At 35.2% G+C, this 27,584-nt stretch overlaps 1 protein-coding gene and 1 long non-coding RNA gene across 2 annotated transcripts; both read right to left on the bottom strand.

Moving 5' to 3' along the window:
* Positions 1–6,335: 6,335 nt before the first annotated feature.
* LOC133807139 (uncharacterized) lies at positions 6,336–6,707 on the bottom strand. Its single transcript, XR_009879165.1, has 2 exons — positions 6,650–6,707; positions 6,336–6,585 (listed from the first exon to the last, which is right to left on the bottom strand). It is a non-coding gene; the product is annotated as an uncharacterized LOC133807139 (long non-coding RNA).
* A 4,789-nt stretch (positions 6,708–11,496) lies between these two features.
* Positions 11,497–12,783, bottom strand: LOC133806517 (uncharacterized). Its single transcript, XM_062244608.1, has one exon. It carries the CDS (start codon positions 12,781–12,783, stop codon positions 11,497–11,499), a length of 1,287 nt encoding a protein of 428 aa, XP_062100592.1.
* Between the last annotated feature and the right edge of the window lie 14,801 nt (positions 12,784–27,584).

Raw genomic sequence — 27,584 nt, 5'->3', positions numbered from 1 at the left:
CAAACAACACCTATGGTTGTGTTTGGTAAAATTTTTGTTTTTGAATTTTTTAAACACAAAAATGGAAATATAATTTTTATTTTTGTTTTTTATTTTTAAAAAATAAAAATATGTTTGATAACTATTTTTTATTTTTGTTTTTAAAAATAAAAAATAATAAATGCGTTTGATAACTTTTATTTTTATGTTTTGTTTAGTAATATAAAATGAGGTAGTGATTTGAAGAAGAGAAGAAAAAAAAACTAAAAGTTGAAAACAATTTAAAAAAAATTTGAAAGTGAAAATTCTCTATTTTCAAAATTTAATAAATTTTGTTTAAAATTTAAAAAAATAAAAAATAAAAATAAAGTTACCAAACATTATTTTATGTTTAATTGTCAAATTTTTAATTAATTAAATAAAAAACTATTTTTTTAATGGTTACCAAACAGCGTCTATATTTTTAAAATTTAATTAATTCTATTGTAAAATATTAAAAATAAAAAATAAAAAAGTTTTTACGGAACACATTCTTTACTTTTATTATCCAAAATTTATTCAAATAAATAAAAATCACACAACGCAATAATTTTGAAATAATTAAGAATTATTTAAAATTTAAAATAATAGATATTAATTTTCTTTTGATTTTTGTGAAAAATCTCCATGTAGAGAAATATCAATTCGTGCAACAAAAATCTACTGAATGAGAGCTTTATATGCGCGTGTAGCGGGCACTTGCTCTCTGATTGGTTCGTGTGTCATACACGCTACAGATAGAGTAGCACGCGGGCCCACACTTTCAGTCTGTTTGTGGCAGCTGACACGGGCGTGAGAGGGAACTTGCACCCTTATTGGGCGGCGCAACTCACTTGCACAGGTCGGCACGACTTCAATTGGTGTGTGCTCAACTTCAGCTCCAGCATGCGCGACTCGACTCTGGCTTGGACTATGGCTCACATATGGGCTTGGGCTGAATTTTTAAAACTTTGGGCCTCCTCCTTTTATTCTTACCATTTCTTTATAAGTATTTTTGCAATAAGCACATTTTCCTATAAAACAACATAAATCAAATTAAATTAAATATATCAAATAAATAAATGGAAATATTAATTAAAACTCAATCTATTTTGATAATAATAAATGTGTATTTTAACTCTTAATAATTCTTTTCAGCCTAAAAATCATAAAATACCAAAAAACAAAATAAAAATAATTAATAACATTCAAAATAACAATATCTAAGCTTAAAAATACTTGTCACTTTTATTTATAATTTAGAGAGGAAAATACATGGTGGGACCATTTCATTTTACATTGCCTATTATATTTAGGGAATATTACACTATTAATTACATTAATATTAAGTAATACTATATTAATACTGTTTATTCTAATTACACTATTATATACATACCATAACTTTTTATTAATTTATTTATTTGAATTAGAAAGATTCCTTTGTTATATTTATTTTGTTTTATATAATTTTAATTTAAATATTAGATTAATTTCAGAAAATGGGGTATATTTTTAGTAACTGAAAGGAATGTGTAATTAATGAGTGTATTTCACATTCACACTAAAAAATCTTTAACATTCCTTATTGGGTTGTGTCTTCCAAAAGTAAATACGTGCCTTTTTTTTTTTTAATAAACTAAACTATTTTATTTTATTTATACTTACCGCATACATTTTGTTATTATGTTCCAATTGATTTGTTATATGAAACTAAACAAAATATACTAAACTGTTATGGAAACAAAATATATTAATATTAACACAATAATGAAAGATATTAAACTAACATATTTAATTTGTTTATATGAAACTAAATAAGAAAGTTTATATTCATACATTTTGATGATGCCAATGAGCATAATATTTTTTATGTTTATTTATTTTTTATATATGTATATAAACAATGTAAAAATATAAACATTATCAATACATGTTTGTTTGTTGTTATCAAAATAATTAAAAATAAGGTAAGGTTTATATATCATGGAACTGTTTAACCATTTTGTTTATTTCAGAATAGATCGGAATGTTGAGTAATTATTTCAACATTATAGATTTTCAAGCATGCTTTTTCAAATTCTGAAATGGATGGTCATGGCTTGTTGTAATGATATATTATTTCATTTAGTTCATGAATATGAATATTGACTAATTAATATATTTTTTATTTATTAGATTCTTAAATAATATCAATCATATGTGGAAAATTATTATATAATGAAAAAAAGCTAAGCAGTAAAGTTTCTTAATTGGTGGGCTTGGTTATATATATATATATATATATATATTAGAGGAAATTACATTTTATATGATGGATTTTAATAAAGTTTGCAAAAATATGGTTTCTGAAAAACCTAAGTTTTAGCTTATCTTTCCAGTTTTACAATCTTCATCTTGATTTATGCTTGTATATTAACAACATAATTATAAGAGTTGACACATAAAAATTACAAGCTTCGTCTGCACTGAAAACATATTTCAGCCGACTAGTGCTTGGGTTCCCTGAACCAGGGTAAAAACTCTCACTATATTCAAAAGTAATTTTACATAAATCAGTTCAAGAATCAATATGTAAAAACTGTACAAACTATCTCAAAATACAGTGAAGCTATTTACCCTAACCAACCAAATCCCTTGGTTATAAATGCAAGATCCCCTTGCTTCAATGTTGAACTCCCTTCAACAATTTCTCAAACTCGAAAACTTTCGGATCTATAGCATCAAGACCCAGCTGAACTCCTTCAGCAATCACGGCTTGATTCCAGAGCTTGCACAGAAACTTTCAACCATCTTCAATGGAGTTTCTTGACAACACCTGCAAAAATCAATGGAAGAAAAAGAAAGAAAACAGAGAAAAAACACCCAATCGAATCTGTCGAACAAAGAGAGTTCGTTATAACTAATTAACCAGCCCAATATATATTCTTGGTTGCAATTAGGTATAATCCCGAACCAACTAACAACTGTAACTCACTAACAGCCTTGCTTTACACATATGCTGACGTGAACTCTAACTAAAAACGAATATACTCCAGACATAACAAAAATCCATTCCAGACACGACTGGACTTAATTTGTCATACACAAAATATTGGTCCTTACATTCTCCCCCTTGACAAATTATGGTCAATGACACAAACAATGTAAATCAAAAGATTAACTATTCAACCGATAATAGTCTGGTCAAACAGTAAACAGAGTCTTAAACAGCCAAAATACAAACAAATTATAAAAGAGTATGTGAAAGCAGTAAACAAAGTTTTAAGCGATCAAAATAGCAAAGAGTAACACATGATCAAAACGACAATAGAAGTAATAGAAGTTCATCTCCCCCTTCATTGATCATAATCTTCCAGCATAATCAATTGATAGCGGCAACTGATTGCTCCCCCTGGAGAGGTGCAGTCGAATCAGGAGCCTTAGGAGAGGCATCAGGAAGCGTAGGAGCAACGGATGGGTCTAACACTGTGTCAGCAGGAGGCACTAGAGATGAGACTAGAGGCACAGGAGATGCAACTGGAGTAGTGGACTCCCCCTGAACAGGAACCGAAGACTCAGGAGGCACTGAAGATGCACCGAAGGAATCCCGATGAAACGGTGGAGAAGAAACATCTATCGATGGCGATAACTGAGAGCCATATTCAGACTGAACAACCAGAGCCTTGACCACATGAACAAGCTTGTACATCGATGCTTCAAAGGCCTTTTGCCGCTTTTGATCTTTCTTGTAACGTTTAGTAAATGCCTTGAACTCAGTATATAACTGGACTTGCCAACTGGAATCTGACAGACCTTTACACATAGGAGCTTTGAGCTTAGACGGCTGCGAAGAAGGAGCAATGGAGGAGACCTTCTTGTTCAGAGTGGCCAGAAATCCTTTACACAAAATAGGATTGGGAACCTGGAAGTCATGAGTGGTCAGCGGTGGTTTGGCAGGCTGAATAATCTTCTGAATCAGGCTCGGAAAGGGCAACTTGTTACGAGTACCAGTGGAGGAGGCGACATCAACAATGCGATCATAAATGAGAGTAGCCAAATCAATAGACACGCCTGTACCCACAGCATATAAAAACTTCCCAATCTCAAGGGTAATAGAGGAAATGTGAGAATTGGGAAACCAATTATACAGGGCCACACGATGAAGAACCCGATAGAAGGGAGTCAGTTTAGTCACAGGAATCTCATGATTCCCCCACTCATAATCAGGCTGGCCAGTAAAAACATGACACATTGTAGATTGATCTGGACGGTATGACTTATTATATTCAGGTTTAAGAACTTTTGGAACCTTTAGTGCACGAGATATAGTGGACGGTGCAAATTTGATACGACTACCCCGAACAAATGCAGTAAGACAATCCTCATTTTTCCCATCGATAACAGACCTATCTAAATTAGCATAAAATTCCCTAATGAGAATGGGATGAGGGGACACCAATTTAGACACGGTATTAACCCAATGCCTAGACTGTAAAAGTTCAACTAACTCAGGAAAATCCTCTAACACAATAATATATTCAGGCCACAAGTCTCGCACAGCAAACCATCTCTGATAGTGCGAGGCCTTGGTTGCATCAACAAAATATTGAATAGATGATGGATCAACAAACAACACAGAATCCTTAGAACTAGAGGTAAGCTTGGACTTTTTAGGAGAGGGTGCAACCGGGGTGTCCTTGGGCTTACGTTTTGGAGCCGATGGTTTCGTGAGAGGTGAGGACTCATGCATTTTAGCTTTTCCTTTGGACTGCACAGGAACATGGGGCTTGGGGGTGGGTGTGGATTGAGGGTTGGGTTGGGGTGTTGGTGTGGATTGGGGTTGAGGTGCGGGTTTGGGTTGGGGGTGGGTGTGGGTTGAGGGTTGGGTTGGGGTGTTGGTGTGGATTGGGGTTGAGGTGCGGGTTTGGGTTGGGGTTGGGGTGCGGGTTTGGGTGGGGGTGTGAGTTTGAGTTTGGGTTTGGAGGCAGACCGAGTCTTGGGGGATTTGGTTAAGGACGGCTTAACAGGCGATTTAAGAGGAGGAATAGATGGTGTGTTTGGGGTCGGCAATGGAGAGGATGGAACAAGGGAGGACGCAGACACAACAGAGGAGGGAGTAATGTGTTTAGAGGACTTACTAACAGAAGAAGGCAGACGAGCATGGAGTACTTTGGCAGAGGGACTGACGGTAGGAATAGACGCAGCCACCACCTCGGGAAGGGACGGCGACGGAGAAGATGGAGATGACTCTGCGACGGTAGGCAGAACCGGAACAATAGCCATAGCCACACTAGGATCAAGAGCAGGGGACTCAACTCGACTTAGGGATCTGGCGACTGCAGATGGCACAGATGCATCCACAGAGGATGAGATAGCCACCTCCGGAGAAGGAGATACCGGCACATCGGCGACAGGAGAAGATCGGAGACGGGAACGACGGCGATTGGCTCTTTGCTTCATAATGCCGAATTGTTTAGGGTTTCTGCAATTGGACCACTGTAAACACAACTCACACGAGCTCAAGTGATGTTATATTTATAGAAAGACTTTAGAAATTCCCTTACAAGAAATTGACCATGCACAAAGAATGACAAAGCCCATTAAAAAAAATAACCCACACTAATATATGAAGGACCAAACCTGACATTTTTTTTAAGAATAAAAAACAGGAATAGAATCCAAACAGCCAACATTAAGAAAAAAAACTTGAATGGAAGTAGAGATTTAGGAACAACTACTCTGAGAAGCTCAACATTGATTAAAATATCTAATCAAAATATACACATCATGCTTACAAAAAAAAAAGAGAAAATTTTGTGATATATACGCTCGGAAGAAACACTATCCAAGTAAACCCACAAAATTTTTCTTAACAAGAGATTTGAGCCATTATTTTCATTTGTGTGTTCAAAAAGACCTCATGTGGACCAATAATCAGTAAATGGTCCACTAGGCATGTAAATGGGGCGGGTCTGCCCCGCCCCACTTCCGCCCCGCCCCGTTAATATTTTGCCCCGCCCCATTTGCCTTTTTTTTTTTTTTTAAGAAATATTAAATTTTAATTTTAGAATTCTCTTTAAACTTAAATTTTTTTTTATTACAATCCTTATTTTTACACTTCTTGTCAACTACACCTTCAAATATTTTATTTTATAATTTACAAAAATAATTACAAGAATAAGGATAATTAAATAAAACATATTTTTTAATATTTACAATTCTTTCATAGAGTAGTTATAGAATAATTTTTTTTATAAATCTTACACTTAAAATCTATTTAAAATTAAGGATATTCTAAACCACATATAAAATGTCAATTTTACATATTATGCATGTATATAAGTAACATGAGAGAATTGTATTAAATCATATCATTATATCATCATTTAAATCAAGAATTCGCCAAGTATAATAAGAGTTTCTCAAGAGAACAAAGTAAAATAAAACTATCATATGCAACATAGCACTCCACTTTTGAGAGTTTCTCAAGAGAACAAAGTAAAATAAAACTATCATATGCAACATAGCACTCCACTTTTGATGCGTCATCAAGATCTTCTTTATTGACCTGCTACCTTAATCATCAAGATCAACTATGTATGGCTCCTACAAAAAAAAAACATATGTATTAATAATTTATTTGATGACTTATAAAAACTTAATTAAGTACCATAGTTGGATCTACATCATTATCTTCATCATTCATGGTGACTAGTGAAGTCGCTTCTGTAAAGAAAATAAAAAAAATTAATATTGAAATAATACAATAAAATATGAATTTATATATATATATATAAAGATAAGTATATTTACCTTTTTTGTCATTTACTGATAACTCTACAAAATAGAGTTATTTTACCACTTTTTATGTGCTAATTGTTGCTTAATTCTTGAGTTTTTAATTGATTTATTAAGTTTTTAAATAATTTTGAATTTAGTAGTCCTATCATGATTTTATATAATTTTGTGTGTTTTTATAAGTATTTTGTTGTAAAATATTGTAGTTAATTATTTGAATTATTATTGTTAAGTTAGTGGTAAAAAAATGTTGTATTATTGAACTTAAATGTAAAATATAAATTAAGTTATAATTAATATTTTCAAAGAATTAAATTGATTTATTTTATAATTGAAAATATTTTATTATGATTTATTTTATATTTATTTTGTAGGGAAATTTTTATGCTTGAAAATAAAGAAGAGAAAAGAAAAGAAAAGTGATAATTTTGTGAGAAAGACAAAGAGATTGTGGCAGTTTTCAAAGGCCCAAAAGCCATTCCCTTACATCAGCCACAAAAAGACCCAAAAAAATCACATTTTCATTCCCAATATTTTGCACTCAAATATCAATTCACTCCTCCTTATTTTTCTTACCTAAATAAACATTCCTAATTTATTTTTTACCCTAGCTTTTCACCATTTACCAACCAATTTTGGGTGCATATCAATGCTTCTAATGTAGAAGGATGAAGTCTTGCTCGGTGTGAACCCACATGTCTACCGCCAGTACTGAATGTAGATTCCGAAGCAACGGTGCTAATAGGCACAACAAATATATCTTTGGCAATCATATTCAACACAGGATATTTGAGTCCTGTTACTTTCCAATAATTGCATATATCAAAGAACTCATCAGTCCTAGGTATCAATTTCTCTTCCAAATAGAGTTCTAACTTTGACTTCACATTCTCTACACCATATGCAACTCTAACATATGTGTCAAAGTTAGATAGATCATCTATTGTGTTTGAGAAGATGCTGATACACTATCCATTTGCTGACTTCTTTCTCTAAGATTAGGAAACTTAGAACTGTACTCTTCTAGTAGCTCATAACAAAGCTTGCGGACCTTCTCAATTTCAATCTCATATTGATCATTTCCATAAATGGTAGGAAAATAATATTCAATCAACATAAACTTATATCTTGGATCCAAAACAACAGCCACAGTCATAAGCCCATGAATCTCTTCCCAATACTTTTGAAACTTAGACATCATTTGAGTTGCCATGTCCCTAATAAAGGGCTCATCTACTGTCATCCATGCTTTAATTCTCATTTTAATTTGACACATCTTTGGGAAAAAAAGATTAGCTGTAGGATACTTGGTTCCAGAAAACAACTCTGTCACCTCATGAAACACTTCCAACTTGTCACACAATTTTTGAGCTCTAATCCAATCATCTCCTGATGGCGCATATCTAACATATCTTGAATCACGTAGTTTTAATTGTTCAAATACTCTATTGTACAATAAAGCTATGCTGAGCATCAAGTATGTTGAATTACACCTTGTTTGACAATCAAGTGATAACTTTTTAGTACATGTCACTTCAAGAGAACGAGCAGTGTCCTCAAATTTCTCATACCTCTTTGGTGTGCCCGACCAATAAGCAACACTGTCTCGAATCTTGTCAATGCTATCACCAATAACAGACAAGCCATCCTTGACAATAAGATTCAAAATATGCGCACAACAATGCATGTGAAGTAACTTTCCTTTTAAAATGAAACAGTTAGAATTAAATTTTTCCTTCAAAAGTGGAATCATTGCATCGTTAGTTGTACAATTATCCACAGTTACTGTACTAATCTTGTCTTCAATATTCCATTCAGACAGACACAAACTCAATGTATCAGTAAGTGTAACAGCATCATGTGGGCATGGTACATACTTAAAACTTATAATCCTACTATGCAACTTCCAAGAGTCATCTATGAAATGAGCTGTCACAGTCATATATCCCCTCTTTTGATGATTAGCAGTCCACATATCAGTGGTTATAGCTATTCTACTTCTATTCTTTTCCAAAATTTGGCTACATTTTTCCTTCTCAACCTTGTACATTTTCAAAATATCAGACCTAATTGTATTCCTTAACAACATTTTAAACATAGGGCAAAGAGTATTTGAATAGTCTATAAAACCACTATGCTCAACCATCGATAAAGGGTATTCATGTAGAATGATCATTTGAGCTAACTTTTTTCTCCCTAGTTCAGGATCAAAATTGTAAGTTGTGACTGAAGGACTTGCATTAGGATTAGGATTCATGGTAAGTTGTTCCTTTATTACTGGGCATCTTTTCACATGAGCAAGCAAATGTTTAGTCCCATTACTACTCTCTCCCCCTAATTTCCTCCCACAATGGTTACAAACTGCCTTCAGTTTACCATCAATTTTTTGCAATGTAAAATGATCCCATGCAGGAGATGTTCTCTTTCTTTTAGCTCCTTCAGGTATGGGTACTAGGATCCACACATCATTTTGTTTGAATTGGAACATCTCATCTTGCATAGCAGCAAGCCAGAACTCATCTAAAAGAGCATCCTTGGCACTTTTTGGCTCAATCTGAGATAAGTAACAGGCGAAGGCAATCAGATTTTGTAATTTTCTTCTGGTGACTATGGTAGCATTTGGATTTCCAATAACAATATCAGGGGGATGAGCCTTCTGAATCCAGGAAGGGGGTCCATTTTTATAAAGTTTTGCATGTTGAGATTCCTTTTGCAGAGCACTGGTAGCTTCCTCATCACACTGTGAGCCGCTAGGACTGGCTTCTTGTCCCTCTGTCGCGGTTGGTTCAGAATGAAGTGACCCAGATGAAGTGTCAGGAACCATTTGATTTTGGCTATTTGTGACTGGAACAGGTGTAGTATCATCTGCCATTAGTTCTTTAGAATTTTCCAAGTCATCAAATCGAACATTGATGGACTCAACCACTGAACGATTTCTTTTGTTGAACACACGATAGGCATGACTGTTAAGCGAATACCCAAGAAACACTCCTTCATCACTCCTTGGATCAAATTTTCCTAAATGTTCTCAATCATTTAGGACATAGCACACACATCCAAAAATGTGCATATGACTGACATTAGGAGTCCTTCCTTTCCAAAGCTCATAGGCGGTCTGTGTCGTGCCAGTTCTCAAATGAACCTGATTGCAGATATAACAGGCTGTATTAATTGCTTCAGCCCAAAAACGCTTAGAAATGTCCTTAGCACGCATCATTACCCGAGCCATTTCCTGCAGGGTCCTGTTCTTCCTTTCAACAACCCCATTCTGTTGAGGGGTTTCTGGAGCTGAAAACTCATGTTTTATTCCTAACTGATCGCAGAAATCGGAGAACACAGTGTTTTCAAACTCCTTTCCATGGTCACTTCGAAGTCGATAGACTTTCCCAATTTTAGATTCCTTTTCATTTTGAAGTCTAAGAACTAAGGCTGAAAAGAGTCCAAAAGTGTCTGACTTTTCTTTGAGGAAATCTACCCAAGTGTACCTAGAGTAATTGTCAACAAGAACCATGACAAATCGTTTACCACTTAGACCTTCATTCTGCATGGGGCCCATTAAATCCACATTAATCAACTCCAGCACACGGGAGGTGAGAAGCATGTTTACAAGAGGATGTGATGCTTTTGTCTGTTTTCCCAGTTGGCAAGGCCCACACAACCTATCTCTAGTGACTTTCATCTCTGGTATCCCTCGAATAACTTGTAGTTTCACAATTCTCTTCAAGTCTCTAAAGTTCAAGTGCCCCAGTCTATAGTGCCACAGGTCTGGCTTATCAAGAAAGATCTGTTGCATAAGACTTGATTGCTTAGTGCATAGCAGTTGTCGCTGGTTCTATTACCTGTCAAGACTGAGCACCCATTAGTTGCAACAAGACAATGAGTTTTAGAGAAATTTACAGTGTAGTCATTGTCACAGAGTTGGCTGATGCTAATAAGATTTGCCTTGAGACCTTTAACGTACAACACCTCAGTCAATGGAGCTACTCCATTTAGCACCAGATCACCTTTTCCAAATATCTGACCCTTGTTCCCATCACCGAAGGTCACAACTCCCTCCTTTCCTTCTTTATAGTTTACCAGCACATTTCTATTGCCAGTCATATGTCGGGAACATCCACTGTCGAAGTACCATTGGTCTTCTTGAAAAGCTGAAAGAGAGGTGTGGGCAACTAATGCAACATTCTTGTTAAGATCGGATTTTGATTTCCACTCACTAGATGACAACTTTCCCGTAAATCGATTCAATTGTTGAAAGCTATTTGGACGATCGATCATAGCTTTCAAATACACCTGCAACTTGTAGCATCTGGGTCTATTATGTCCTCTTTTGTTACAAAAATGACAAATGGGAACAAATCTCTCTTTGTGAATCTGACCATCCAGGATAGTCTTCCTTCCTTCGAAATTCAACTTGATGGGTCCAGATGAGACACTGATCCGTTTAGTGGAATCTGGAAAACCAGGACTGAAAGTATTGTGCATTGAGTCATCATGAGTCTTATCTTCCTTGTTCTTGGACGAAGAGGGATCATTAATTCCTAAATTCTCCCCTTTCTTGTAAAGCATTTTGTACCCAATGGATGTTCGATCTCCATATGGTTTTTGTAACTATAAGGTGTGGTTAATTGCAGCAGTTCTTGGAGGGATAAACTCAAGAGATTGTCTAGCCCTTATTAAATCTGCAGTCAGTTTGTAAATCTCACTGTCCTTCTCATCAAGCTATTTTGTGAGCTTTTTAACAGTGTCCTCCAACCCATCCTTCTCAGATTCAAGTTGTTGTTTGGCACTAGTGAGACCTTTGATTTGTTTAGCCATATACTCCCATTGAGCGAACATCTCCTCATATGCATGCTGTCTCCCGTCGCTGTCCTCATCTGTTGAGCTTGAGTTTTCATCTTCCTCTGAACACATTGATTGATGACTCTTTGCCACAAAAGCCACCACCTGTTTCTCTTCATCAGACTTGTCACTTGAAGTGGAGCTCTTTTCTTCATCACTATCACTCCATGTAGCTGCTAAGGCTTTCTTCTTCTTAAGAGTGCTGGCACACTCAGCTTGAATATGTCCAAATCCGTCACATTCTCGGCACTGTATTCCCCTGTTTTTCTTGTCACCAAACTGCTGAGTTTGCTTATTGTTTCCACCAAAGTTTCTTCTGAGACCATTCTCTTTTCCTCCTGGAAAGTTTTTCTTGTAATTCTTCTTCAAGAATTTTGCATAATTCTTGGTCAGCAGCGCTAAAGTCTCATCAGTGAAACCCTCAGATGCATCTGAGATCAACTTTTTTTCCTCCTTATGCACAAATGCAAGACTAATATCATCTTTTTCTTTTTCGGGATCTTTCTGCCTCTTGCCTTTCTTCCACCGGGTGAGGCTCATTTCATAGTTCTGCAATGACCCAATTAACTCATCAAGATCAAGTTCCTCGACATTTCTCATTTCTTCTATAGATGTAACCTTTGACATGAACTTCCGAGGCAGAACTCCAAGCACCTTGCGAACCAGTTTCGCGTTTGAATAAGTCTTTCCAAGTGCATAAGATTCATTTGAGATATCGCACAATTTGGCATGGAACTCCGCTACAGTTTCTTCCTCCTCCATAGACAGATTTTCAAATGCTTTTTCCAAAGCCCTCAGTCTGGACTTCTTTACAGCATCAGTTCCTTCATTCTTTATTTTCAGTTTCTCCCAAGCTTCTTTGGCAATTTCACAGTTGGCTATGACTTTCAGCTGATTTGTAGAGACTGCATTAAAGAGAGCATGCATAGCCTTTGAATTAAAATTGGCCCTTTTCATCTCTTCTGTAGTCCATAGACTCATTTGTTTAGGCTTAACAACCTTATCTTCAACAACGGTTGGACACTTCCATCCATCTTCAACAGCCATCCACACCCGTTCATCAACAGCTCTCAAGAATGCACGCATTTTTGTCTTCCAGTAAGGATAATTTACCCCTTCAAGCATTGGGGGTCGAGATGTAGAACCTCCTTCTCTGAACATCTCCATTCTGTACAAACAATTGAACAAAAGCAAAAGACAATATATTCCCAGAGTCGGAACTCAGAGGGGTCAGTGTCAACTGGAGAACCCAGAAGAAAAAAAAACAAGAATTGCGAATGTAGAGTCCAAGAACTTTACTTAGCTAGTTAAATAGTAGTATTATAGTAATTATAGTATTATCTTTATGACTGTGGATTTTTGGTTCAGACCGGGATTTATTTGGACACTCATAGTAGTACTTATAGATTTTCTAAGTTTAACCATAGTTTAAGAATATTAATTTTAACCTAAGGTTTGATTAATATGACTGATATTGAGGATAATATTTATTATACTATAAGGTTTAGATAAGAACCAATAGGATTTTAAGCACATGTTATGTATGGGTGATTAAGGATTAAGTATTTTGAGGATTTAATTTAATAAGGGTAAAGTTTGAATGCTCTAAGGTCAGTCAGCAGCTTTGAATACGTTTAAGGGCTTAGTCAAGGTTGTTTACTCAAAATGTGTAATTTCGTGTTTAAATAATCAGCGAATGTCGATATATCGCAGCACGTAGATACGGAAAACACGAAACGATGCACATTTGCCTCGGCATATTGGTCCGGCGATATATCGCCTATAGGGGGCGATATATCGCCTCCTTCAGCTTATTTTGAAAGTTTTTGAATTTGTTTTCCATTCAGCCATTCAACCTTTTGATAAGTCCAGCAACTTTTTGAACGAGTCTTCAGCCTCTGCTGAACGATTATTCAAATTATTTTCACCTAAAAAGCCATTATTTTTATTCAAGTTAAATTAAGATCCTTTCATTCCTAAACTCTATAAATAAGACCTAGTACCCAGCCATTATTCACCTTTTACTCTAAGTTCAGAGGCTGCAAGTTGCTAGGTGAGTGTGAGAGTGTAAACACTTGGGTGGGGAAATCATAAGCTTGATCACCATAAGCTTATCAAACACTTGGGGAAGTAAGGTTTCATAGTATTTCGGTTCGAGGTTTAGATTGGTCTACAAGTCTTCAAGGTATTTCTACACCTTAGTTCATTGGTATTATTTTATTTTAAGTTCTCATAGTCTTCTACTCAGCCTCTAACCTTAATCTTTATTTTGGTTAGGAAATCTAAGTTCTTGAGCAAAAAGGTTTTGGTAAGTATTTTTCTCAATGGTTTAGTCCTTCCATTCCTTTCAATTCTCTTCTTCTCTATACTCACTCTTTTTAATGGTTCTTAGGAGTGTTCCAAAGTCCCACCTCTGTCCTCTTATCCCGGTATTTTGGTAAGGAAAATAGGATAGAAATTCATATGTTATATGTTTTATATGTTATCTTATGTTTCTTATGTTATGATAAGTGTTATGATATGTATGTTTGTAGGCTTGGGCATATGACCCATATGACTAACAAGCCCCAAATAGATTATGGGCATATGACCTGCTTAGCTAGTAGGACCCCACTAATCTAATGGGCATATGACTTGTTTAGTCTATGGGACCCCAAGTAATAATGGCCATTATAGTATGTGTATGAAATAAGTGTTTGTGTGTTTGCTTGAGTTTTCTATGTTAATGAACTTAGTCTAACTCATATATTCAAATGGTCCTAAATGACTGAAATACCCCCACTCAACCCGCTCCTCTCTCAACACCCCATAAGGGAAAAAATGTCATTTTGATTCTCTAATCTCGCTCCATACTCAAAATTCCTCAGATAATTCAGCTAAACCCAGAATCCCACTATTTTTCCCAAAATATGACTCATACTACAATAAGTCCCGGTGACTCACCAGATCACCCAGATTACCCCTTGGCTCACCCCGAGCCAGGTATTAATCCCTGTCGTGACTAAACCGCTATCTTGCTAAAAAGGGTCGTCTCCTCTCGAATATCTCAAATATACCCACATAACAATGTGGGCTCAAGCACATAGCATATACAATCACAGATATATCATCAGCGGGATATAATTACAATGCCCTTTTTACTAGAAACGGGCCTATAAGCACATTTAATACACTTAAACATGCAAAATCAGTCATATAATAATACAACCCATGCAATTCATATAATCAAATAATTAATCAATTAAAATCACATAATAGTGCAATATTTCCCTTCTAGTCCCCTAATCAAGGAATAAGCCTTATTGGGAATTTTGGGACGTTAAAACTATCTCCTCCTTACATAAATTTCGTCGTCGAAATTTATCTAAATAGTCTGGAATACCAATCCCGTATATCTACCTCTACCTTTCAGGTCGCTTTTTTCCCATTGAATAAATCTGTTTGTAGTCCTAGACCCTCTCCAAGATCTTAAAAGGTTTTACAAACCCAGGGCTCAACTTACCCTAATTCCAAATTACTTCACTTCCCTCAAAGGTGAAACTTGAAAGAAGACATAGTTCCCAACTTGGAACCTTATATCCCTACGCTTAAGACCAGCGTTGCTCTATTATCTATTTTGAACATCGAGCATCCGAGCTCTAATCTTCTCACCGACCTTATTGGTATCCTGAACCATTTCGGGTTCCAGATATTTTCTCTCACCCACTTTATCCTGATAGAGGGGTGAGTCTAGATTTCTTACCACACACATTCCATATAGAACCACTCCAACCATCCACCCATATAGATTCTTATTCCAGGACCCTTCAATGTCCAATACACATGCCCAAAGTATGTTTGTCAATATGTGAATCGTTCCTCAAGATCATCCATCTGTCTGAGGATGCTAACTGGCATTAAACTTTAACCGGGTATCCATAACCTTCTATAAACCCATCCCAAAAATGGGAAGTAAAGGTGGAGTCTCTGATATGAAATAATAGACTATGGAGTCCCACAAATTCGCACAATATCTTTCACTTACAATTCTACATATTAATCCACTGTAAAGTTTGGCCTCACTGATAGAAGATGAGTTGACTTAATACATCAATCCACAATTATTAAGGCAGAATCATACTGACCCACTGTCCTGGGCAGTCCAACTATGGAGTTCATAATAATGTCCTCCCATTTCCACTCAGGAACACCCATAGGCTGTAATATCCATGCTAGTCTTTATTACACTTCTCCCCTGCTGACATGCTAGGTACTTAGCCACATAGTCAATCATATCCCTCTTCATTTCAGGTCACCAATACAAAGCCTTTATATCCTAATACATCCTCATGGTGCCTGGAAACAATGAATAAAGTATATAGAATTCATCTAGAATTTCTCATCTATAAACACATCCATCGAAACTCAGATCTGACCCTTATACCTTAATAGATTTGTCTCTATAACTGTATAATCCCTAGCCACTCCAGCTAGGATGTAACATCCTCCTAATCCTGGACTGTTACACTGTGTACTTTAAATAGTGTCAGACTTGCTAATCAAGTCATGTGGTTATAAACGTGTAACTAAGGTTAATGTCAAGGGTTAGGGTTAAAATTTTTGGTCAAAGGAAACGTTGAATTTTCATTTGAAAGTTTCATACACATGGGATCCCAAAACATTACAAACAGATTTTTAAAAAGATATATACAAATCAAAAGTTACAACCAACCAGCCTAAGCAGCAAAATAAGGGATACAACCCTAGTTCCTCTTAGATATCCTCGATCGTGGTGGACAAGCAGCCGCATATGTGTTGGTATTAAATGATCAAATCAAAGGTATGCAACGGAATATATGGACCCATTTTAATAATTATTAATACCATCCAGGAACATACACATATAAATATTAAATCACATACAAATAGATCAGGGATTACCTCTTGTAGCCTATCAAGTGTCCTTGAGTCTTTTTGTATAAATCAATGATCTTCCTATCTAGTGTTCTAAGATCTCACACCCTGATATTCCAGACCAATCTTCAAACACACAAGGACGTGTGTGGGAATTCAAAAGGTTGATTTATGTGACTCCCTAGATGTACTCAACACATGAGATCTAGAGAGTTTTGATAGAGAGAAGGTTTAGAATACTTTTCAAGTTTAGAGAAAACTATCGCTTTAGAGAGAGAGTCTGATCATTAAGCATTCTACTAAATATCACATATATCGGATTTATAAAGATATTTAATCTAATTAAATAATATTTATTTAATTAAAATATAATTCAAATTAAAACTAATTAGATATTTCCATTTAATTATCTATTTAAATCATATTTAAAAAGAATAATTAAATAACTGATTAAACAAATTTACTTGAAATTCAAAATTCAAATCTCAGAGATAAAAATCCCTGATGCTAGGTGCCACACACTGTACTGTACAGTGTGTGTTGCCCATCCCTATTAGGGTTGCCCTAATTTTCTCATTTGTTTATTTAATCAACTTTTAAGACAAGATATTTATCCCAACATAAATATTAGTTAATTCAAAATTAACGTTGTCTTAAAATATCGGTTTTAAATTAAATAAATAAATATCATATTATAAATAAGATATTTATTATTCTCTATCTTTATATTAATCCAAACAAGGTTAATATTAATTTGAACCTATAGTTTTTCAAAATAAAAACTATATAGTTAAATAATTAATTAATTCACAATTAATCAGTTACCCGTAATTATCTAATCCAAAAATTAGAATTAATTTGTTTCTAATCAATTATTAGGTCCAACTAAAAGGAATAATCTAATACAATTAAGTCCAACTTAGGTAAACGGGCCTTAACAATTCGAGCTTGTATGGAGGAGAGCTGAGTTCAGTATGTCGGACCCACTACTAAGGCTCCTTAACTTCCACACAAAGCCCAAAAAGACAGGAATTTGAACCTTCGTTTTATTAATTGTTATTCAATTATTGATTAAGCCCAATCTAGTAATGCAAAGCAAATGGACATTCACAAGTGGAACCATCCACAAGAGAGGAATTTAAATTTTACATGTTCAATTGGGCCCAAATAAAACCTAACATTTTATGAAAGTTTTATTTGATTTTTCCCACATTTTTCAAAACAAAAAAATGGGTCATCATTATACTTATATTTAAAGCCCAAATGCAAAAAATAACTTAATAATGATGCTAGATATGTTAATTTTTTTATTAATTGGATGGGCCTAATATGAAAACCTATATGACATGTTACACATCTTTATGTATCATTACATTTATCACCAAAATAAATAAATTAATTGCTAAAATAAATAAATCAATCAATATCTAAAACAATTAATTGAGTTATCAAAATTAATTAATTTATTAATTAATTACCATAAAGTTTTTCCCAATTAAAAACTTACCACATAATTAATTAAACATAAAATTAATTTAATTGTCATTAAAGAAAATATCTCAAATTTTTAAAATTGGATACTTAGATATATCATTAGCACAACAAAAACAAAAAAAATATCTTAACTAACTTTTATATTATATATAAATATATAGGGAGAGACTACAATGCATCCCTTTTTTTGCAACACCGGTGCATCCTTTTTCTATTTTGGCACCTGAATAGTTATAATCCCAATTTTTTTTTATATGATGGTGTACATTATAGCTATCTAGAACATCCTACAAATTTTTAAGAAATTCTGAATAAATTATGGTACCGAAACAGGGTCTAAACTGTCTGTTGCACACGTGCCTTTTTTGTGTGTACGCGTGTAAAATTTGACAGTTTGAACTCTGTTTTCGGCTTCGTAAACTATTCAGAATTTCTTGATAATTTGCAGGATATTCTAAATACCTACAATGTACACAGTCATATAAAAAAATTTGGGATTATATCTATCTAGGTGCCGAAAATAGAAAAAGGATGCACCGGTGTTGCAAAAAAAGGGGGATGCGTTGTAGTCGTTCCCTATAATTTTATTAAATTTTAAGGTATTTTTTAATTATTTTTTTAATTTTAAAATCAATTAATTTTTTTTAAAAAAAATTATTAGATGGACCAATAAGGACATGACTCGTGTTGGTCCAATCATCACCAAACGGAGCTAAACGGATGTAGACTGACATAATTACTCTTTTAGTGACTTTGGGTACTTTCCCAACTAAAAAAAAAAGTTGAGTCTATGTCGGGTACAAACCCAAAACTTTGGGTACTTATGCCGCAAATATCCCTTATTATTATTATACCTTACCCATCGCTTTGCATCCACTTAAAAGTAATCATTATTATAATAAAGGTATATTTGCCGCACAAGTATATAAATTGTTGGGTTTGTTACCTATATATACCTGAATCCCAAAATTAACGGCAAAAATACTCAAACTCCTATAATGGATGGTTTTGTTTGTACCAGGGGCGGAGGGAGGTGGGGGCATGTGGGGGCATGTGCCCCCACTCAACTTTTACAATTTTTTTAAAGTGGAATTTGAACTCATTTTGAAATATACACATAAATTATAGTGGGGTCAAATAAATAATTTTATCTACTTTGCATATAAGTTAAAAAAAATATTATATATATGTACAATACATATATATATATAAGTATTTTAATTTTTGGTATATAAACAAAAACTTTGATCAATCAATAGTATTATATATTGGTATAAAGTTGAATTATGAGACACTTCAAAATAATAATAAAAAATATCACCTAATTTTGTTGTTTCTTTTTATTTTAAATATTTTGTTGCACTCGTGTATAAAAAAAACAAACACGTGTGTTAACATAAATGTTTGAAACTTGTTTTCGGTACCTTAAATTATTCATAATTTCTAAAAAAATTGTGTAATGTATATTATGACTACAATATATACAATCATATAAAAACAATTAAGATTCTAAATATCTATATACTAAAAGCACAAATGGTACACCAATAGTCCCTTTTATAGGAGAATTTCTCAATATTTTTTATAACATCAAAAAGTTTTTTTAGCCCCCACTGTACTTTGTGGCTGGCTCCGCCACTGACTCTCTCCATCTCGCCGTCATCTTCACTCGGTCAGTGGCGTGTTCTATTTTATACAAGGTAATTGTGTATTTTCTTTCCTGTCAAGGGTTAGATGATATTCATTGTTTGATGTTTTTTTTATACTCATGGTTATTGTAGGTTAAGGGGTTTGCGTTTGTACCCTGGTCTCTTTTCCACTTTCTCCCTCACTTCTGAACTATCTCTGTCTCGACGTGCTACTCTCTCCATGTCGCCGTCATCTTCACTCGGTTAGTGGCGTGTTCTATTTTATACAAGGTAATTGTGTATTTTCTTTCCTGTCAAGGGTTAGATGATATTCATTGTTTGATGTTTTTTTTATACTCATGGTTATTGTAGGTTAATGGAAAAGGTCAAGGGGTTTGCTTGTGCATGATTTGATGATCTGCTTTTGTTGTTCTTAATCTGGCTCTTATCATGATTTTGTAAATATTAGTATGCTTAATTTTGTTTTGTTTTTTTTTTTTGACAAATTTTGGTTTTCTTTGTATATGTGTCAGTTGTGGTCTGTTAGTATTTTCTTAAAATGAATAAGTTTTTTGGTGTTTTGAATTATATGGGTTATTTATTTGAGTTTAATTTGGTTTTGCCAGACGTTAAGTGTATTTATTTATTAACATTTTGATTTATTTGATATTTAAGTAATTTTTTTTAATGTTTATTAAACTGTTTTGTTTAGTTCAAATTTTTGAAACAGTGTTTATTTTCTTAGTGATTTAAAAATAAACAAAATAGTCTAAGTAAAACATAACTAACTATAATATCATAAATTTGCTAATTTATGGATCTATATATATATATATGTATATATATAAATAAAAACATATATTTATTGGTAGGGTGATATTGTTAGATGGGCATGCTATGAATGAGTTTAGTTCCAATAAATCTTATTTTGCAAGATGTTAAAGAGTTGGGAAAAGTTATGATCAGTTCAATTTATCTAAATATGCAAAATAACATTTTATATATTTGTGTTTATTGAGAAATGTTTATTAATTATTAATAATCATATATATTTATATTAATATTTGCATGGACATGCTATATGAAAACAAAATAGTTTTTCTTTGTTTCACAGTGAATAATAGCTTTTCTTTTGTTTCCCAGGAATAATGTCAAGGCTGGAATATTTTGATTGGTCAGAAACAGTTGACCTTGGTCCCGTTTGGAACCAACAAAGTGATGAATCAACATGTTGGGCAGTTTCTATAGCGGCAATAGCAGATATCTTTGATAGAATAAGTGGTAGGCACAATGGACCACACCTTAAATATTCTCCTCAGCCAGCTATAGATCATTTTGCTAGACTCAAGCTCATTAATTCTCATGAGGATGGGTACTTTGCAATAGAAGCTGCAAAGTTCAATGTTGAACATGGGTTTAGTAGTCTTCAAAATTATCCCTATATTGGTTTTCCAACTCCTGAATACTTGAAGGACATAGAGGAAATAAACTATGTAAGTTTTACGTTTTGCTTTATTTATATGTTTTACTTTGTTTATATATGTTTTTATAGATTTGATTAAGTATTTTGATTTTTTTTTAATTGTAGGAGGTATTACCGGCTCCTTTTGTCAATCCGTCCTATTATGAGACACCACGACGTTCGTTTCATACATATCGTAATGGAATATTAAATCTGATTCATGATCGGCCTGTTGTCATTAATTACAATACCAAAGTGATTAAATTATATGATAATAGTGGAATATATAGGACAACGACGAAGAACAGGAATAGTGCTTGTCGACACTCTGCGATAGTGTATGGATATAGATGGGTTGAGGAAGAAAAACATTATGTTTTGAAGGTTAGAAATTCTTACAACTTGCAAGCTCATAATGGGGGACATTTTGAAGTTTTGTTTAATACTACTTTTGCTCAGTGTGCACTTCTTGATATAATTCACTTCCAGCCAAGAGTTATGCAAGCTCTAGCTTCAGTTGTTAGTCAGCCTGAGGTGGCATAGCTCTTTACCTCTTTCTGCTATTATTGTCCTGTTGTTTTGGATTGTTATTTATGTTCTTTGTTTGTTTTTGATGTTGTTTTTATATGATACTATATTATAAATTTGAATCTATAAAAAATAGAAATGTGTTGTCTGCTAGTGCTATGCTTTAGTTTAGCCCTTAATTCATTAAATGTTTCGGGTTTTGGTTCCTTTTGGATGGTACAAAGGTGAAGCCATTTTCAAAATTGGCATGGAGAAGTTGTTGAATTGCTCCTTAAGAATGAAATTATATGTAGCAACAATAGAAACACTGATGGATGAAGTCTTCTAATAGGTATATGAATAGATTTTACTATATATTTGGTGGTTTGTTTTTATTTTTATATAATGTTAATTAATGTCTATTTTCTAGTCTCTACCTATTCATTTTTGTAACAAGTGGCAACTTCTAGTTAAGAATAATTGGATATCATATCCTCTAATCAGGGGCGGAGGGATGTGGGGGCATGTGCCCCCACTCAACTTTTACAATTTTTTTAAAGTGGAATTTGAACTCATTTTGAAATATACACATAAATTATAGTGGGGTCAAATAAATAATTTTATCTACTTTGCATATAAGTTAAAAAAAATATTATATATATGTACAATACATATATATATATATAAGTATTTTAATTTTTGGTATATAAACAAAAACTTTGATCAATCAATATTATTATATATTGGTATAAAGTTGAATTATGAGACACTTCAAAATAATAATAAAAAATATCACCTAATTTTGTTGTTTCTTTTTATTTTAAATATTTTGTTGCACTCGTGTATAAAAAAAACAAACACGTGTGTTAACATAAATGTTTGAAACTTGTTTTCGGTACCTTAAATTATTCATAATTTCTAAAAAAATTGTGTAATGTATATTATGACTACAATATATACAATCATATAAAAACAATTAAGATTCTAAATATCTATATACTAAAAGCACAAATGGTACACCAATAGTCCCTTTTATAGGAGAATTTCTCAATATTTTTTATAACATCAAAAAAATTTTTTAGCCCCCACTGTACTTTGTGGCTGACTCCGCCACTGGTTGGTACCCAATCTAACAACCCTGTTAACAATCTAACAGCCCTGTTAGGATGCCACATGTCGATTTTACATTGGTCTAGCTAATAATATTTTTATAAATTAATTTAAAGTAATTTTTATATAATTAAAAATATATTTTAAATAATAAAAAATAAAATTTTAAAAAACAATTTTTTCCTACTCTTTTTCTATCTTTCTCTCTCCTCTTCTCTCCTTCCCGACGTTTGTTCTTTTTTTTTTCAATTTACTTTTATTGAAATGGACTATGGTTCTTTATTGGAGGAGCTCAGCTGGAGTGCCGAGGCTCTTGAATCCACTGCCCGGAGCTTCGATCTGTGGGTGAAGCAAAGCTTAGTTGGGCTTGGGTGATGTGACATCGGAGGAGGAGGAGCTCTGTAATGCCCTGGTTTCCCCAGAATCGTTACGGTGAACCGGAAATTTGACCCGCTACCCGAGTCCTTTGGTTAAAAACGTGTTCTAAGTGCATTAACATGCTAAGGTGAAAAACCAACAAAGAGGTAAGGATATGTTTTATTTAATACATAAAACTGTTCATGGGCCCACAAGAACATTTACAATTTATTTACAACTCAAAAAGGTTATTATTGTTTCAAAATTACAAACCCGCCGACCTAAGCAACAAAAATAGGGTAAACCCCCTAGTCCCTCTAAGAACTCCTTGGCCGTGGTGGTCAAGCGGCCGCATATGTACACATCACCACCTAAGCTCTCCACTCAAGGCTGGGTGAGCTTTTCTTTCCCTTTACCTGCACCACATAGCACCTATGAGCCAAAGCCCAGCAAGAAAACACAGTATTGTATATAAACATTATCAAATGATTATCATTATAATCACATAGAGCTTATAGCTCTTAAATAGATGAGTGAATATCACTTGAGGTTCTAGAAAAACCATACTGGGTGACTGACAAGCAAGTCACTAATTTAAACAGAAGAGTGGCTGCTAGGTAAGCCACTAGCCTTAAATAGACGAGAGACTGATAGGTAAGTCTCTAACTTAACAGATGAGTGACTGATAGGTAAGTCACACAAGCGCTTATAATATTCATCGAACTTGAGGTCGGTCTGGCATTAATGCTCTTTGAGTCATCCAATGCAGATATCGATTAGATCTAATCTTTGTTGGCTTGCATTGAACACGCTAAGGCCGTCCTGACTTATGAGTCAACACTATGTGACCAGTGCCCAGTACCATTGCCGAACCTGACTAATGAGTCACAGCTTCACAGTTGATACTGACACCTTTGCTAATTTTGACTAATGAGTCAGTACCATGCACAAGTGAGCAAGATTTGCTAAGCATTCAATAATCAATCCATGTCCACATTTACACAATCAACATGCCTCAAGAATAATCATGCATGTCACATATGGGGTGCAGTTTTCTTACCTCTTATTCGAGCTAGAATGAATAAAAGAACAACCCTTGAGAACGGTCTAGCTTTTAGTCCTTTAGTGGTAACCTAATCATAACCAATTAAAGGATACCATCAATAAAATGATAATCAAGGGTTCCCAAACCAAGATATAGCCTCCAGAACATCAATCCCCACTAATCCGGGTAGTAGGAACGATCCTGAGGCCTAAAACCATGTTCCTGGGGCCAAAACACTCAAACGGGCTCAACCCTGCTCAAAGGCTGCGTCCTTGGCACCTTGGGCCGCGACCCCCAGCCACCACTGAAGCAAGGGCCGCGGCGCCTAACATCAAGGGCCACGGCGCCCAACAAGCACAAATTCTCCCACCTGCTTCTTCGAGCTAGGGCCGCGGCTCTCCAAGAACAGGGTCGCGGCGCCCAACCCAGAACACGGCCAAACTCGCTCTCCAACATCCCAAAGCCTCCAAAATCATGCCTAAACATTACAAAATCATCAAATCAAAGTTCCCAAGCTTCCCAATGCTCCAAAACCATCAAAACCCAAGGTTCAATCAAACCAAAAACTCAACAATTCACAAAGTCCAATTCAAAGCTTAGAAACTCTAAAAACTCAAAACTTTAAACTTGGATTACCTTTGATTGGGTTGTTTCTCATCAAATCCTTTGGTCAAGAAGCTTCTAATCTTTCCTAGGATCTCTATGCCTCGATCCTCGCTTGATTCCGATTCCTAGAACTCAAGATATCTTCGAAAACGCTTCGAACGGTGAAAATGAGCTAACGGGGAAGAACGAGAGGTTTTCTAACGTACGTTCTATCTGAAAAGCTACTTCAAGCTTAAGTAATCTCAAATAAAACCTAGTGCTCGAGGTCCCAAAAACACTCCCGGGGACATTATAGTCAAAACTTCCAGAATTTCATCCTGATCTCAAATACTCCCAATTTATCATCAAATAAACATTCTTACTACCCGATAATTGACCCCGTTATGAAAAAAACGCTAATCCATTATATAGGACCGTCTCATGCCGAATAGCTCGAATATATCTCCATAATAGTGGAATCTCATTCACAAATCACATTATGCACCCAAATACACAAATTTACCCTCAATGGGCCAAATTATCAAAACATCATAATATTCAAATGTGGACCCACATGCATGCATATAACATCATATTATAATATAATTCACATAAACATGCATACATTCATTTAATGGCATAATTAAACAGTTATGGCCCTCCCGGCCTACTAATCCAGCCACTAAACCGCATTAGGGATTCGGGGCATTACAACTATCCCCTCCTTCCTAAAATTTCGTCCTCGAAATTTACCTGAACAGCTCGGGATACTGATTCTGCATATCTTACTCCAGCTCCCAGGTCACTTCCTCGACCTTGTTGTTCCTCCACAATACCTTAACCAAAGGTATCGTCTTATTCCTGAGTACCTTATCTGTAATGCCCTGGATTCCCAAATATGGTTTAATGGCTGGATTAGTAGGCCGGGAGGGCCATAACTGTTTAATTATTCCATTAAATGTGTTTACGCGTGATTATGAGAATTATATTATAATATGATGTTAAATGCATGCATGTGAGTCCACATTTGTTTACAGGGGTGTGTTGGTAATTTGCCCCGTTGAGGGTATAATTGTATATTTGTTTGCATGTCAATGATATATTGTGAGGCCACATTATAATGTGGATTGGTTTGAGTATTTCGGCATGAGACGATCTTTAAATGTGATTTATCGGTTTGGTCATAACAGGTTTGAGCTCGGGGCTCGGGGTGAATCTCGGGGTATTTTTAATGATTAGAGCGTTACCGGGGATTTTAGGGTAACGGGATATGAATTATTGGTATTTGAGGATATTGAGATTAGCGGGAATTGGGAAGTGTTAATTATGATTAACGGGATAAGTGGAAAGTACCAATTTTACCCTTGAAATGGTTTAAGAAGCTTTAGATGACTTAAGGGTATTTTGGTCATTTGGGGTTTGGATATATATGACTTTGGAGGGCTGTAGAAAGAACAGAGCAAAACAGGGACATTCCTCTTCCTTCCCGTACACCATCCATCATCATCTCTCCTTTGAAGTTTATGAGCTCTAGGTGGGGTTTCAAGCTAGGGAATCCATGGGCTGAGGTTGTGGACTTGGTTCAACCATTGAGGAAGGTTCAAAGCTGGTTTTGAGATGAGTTCTAGTCATTGAATTCAGGTTGTGCTCTGTTTTTCCCTTTAGTTATTCAGCTTTTGATTCATGTTGGAAGTTTGGATTTGAAGAGGTTTTAATTGATGTTTAGGTTGGGTTTTGATGAGGGGAAGTTTTGGATGATGTTTAGAGGTTAAAATGAGTGTTTGGAGGAGGTTTGGAGCTGGTTAGAGGGCTTAGTTCCAAGGGAAAACGCAGGGGAAAATCTGGTGTGCGTGCTGTCATTTTTGGCTGGTCTAGGCTGGGCGCCGCGGCATGGCTGTGGTGCGCCACGGCCCTTGGCGTCTGTCAGGGAAGGCCCTCTCTGTTTGAGGGGTGCGGCGCGGCGCGACTAGGGCGGGCCACTGCCCTTAAGGTCATTTTGGCCAGAATCATGTTTTTAGCTTGAGGATTCAAGCCTTAGGCCTCGGGATTGAACCTAGTACCCGGTTGGGTAGTGTTTGATGTCCCGGAGGCTAGGTGTTGGTTTGGGAACCCTCTGTTATCATTTTTTATTGATAAATCCTATATTTTGGTTATGACCAGGTGACCGTCAAGGAATTTAAAGATTGATCGTTCTCAGGGGTCGTTCATATAATAATTCTCACTCAAACCAGAGGTAAGAAAACAGTGTATGAATACAGTTGCACCCTGTATAGGTATATGACATGCATGGTTTGATATTGAAGCATGTTGGTTAACATATGTGGACATGGATTGCATATTAAATGCTAGTGAACGCTGATTACCTGTTTATGGCACTGACTAGTCAGGGACCGACTCTAAAGTCGACGAACACGGATTGAATGGCTCTATGGCATTAATACTGGACCGACCCTAAGGTCGAAGAACTTATAAGCGCTTGCCTGGTCTAAGACCAGATGTTTATAGCCAAGGTATATGACCCCGGTGACTGTTTGTCACATGGCTGGGGGACGCTGTCCTTAGTTACGACTCTAGATTCGGGAGGATGGTTATGTTGGTGACCAATCACCATGCACCTATCCTGATCAAACTTACGAAAGAACCACTTATCAATTAAGCCCTGGTGACCCTATCGTCACATGGCTAGAGGGAGCTGTACCCACTATTGTGACTTTTGGCTATTGTCACCTATCTGCTTGGACTGTTGATCCTGAACGATTATTATGACTATTGTTGATATTATATCATGCTTTATTATGTTTTCTTGCTGGGCCTTGGCTCATGGGTGCTATGTGGTGCAGGTAAAGGGAAAGAGAAGCTCACCCAACCCTGAGTGGAGAGCTTGGGC

The sequence above is a fragment of the Humulus lupulus genome, chromosome X (genome assembly GCF_963169125.1).
Source record: "Humulus lupulus chromosome X, drHumLupu1.1, whole genome shotgun sequence".
Classification (NCBI taxonomy): Eukaryota; Viridiplantae; Streptophyta; class Magnoliopsida; order Rosales; family Cannabaceae; genus Humulus; species Humulus lupulus.
Note: the sequence above shows the minus strand (reverse complement) of the source record. Positions and strands in the feature narration are given on the sequence as shown.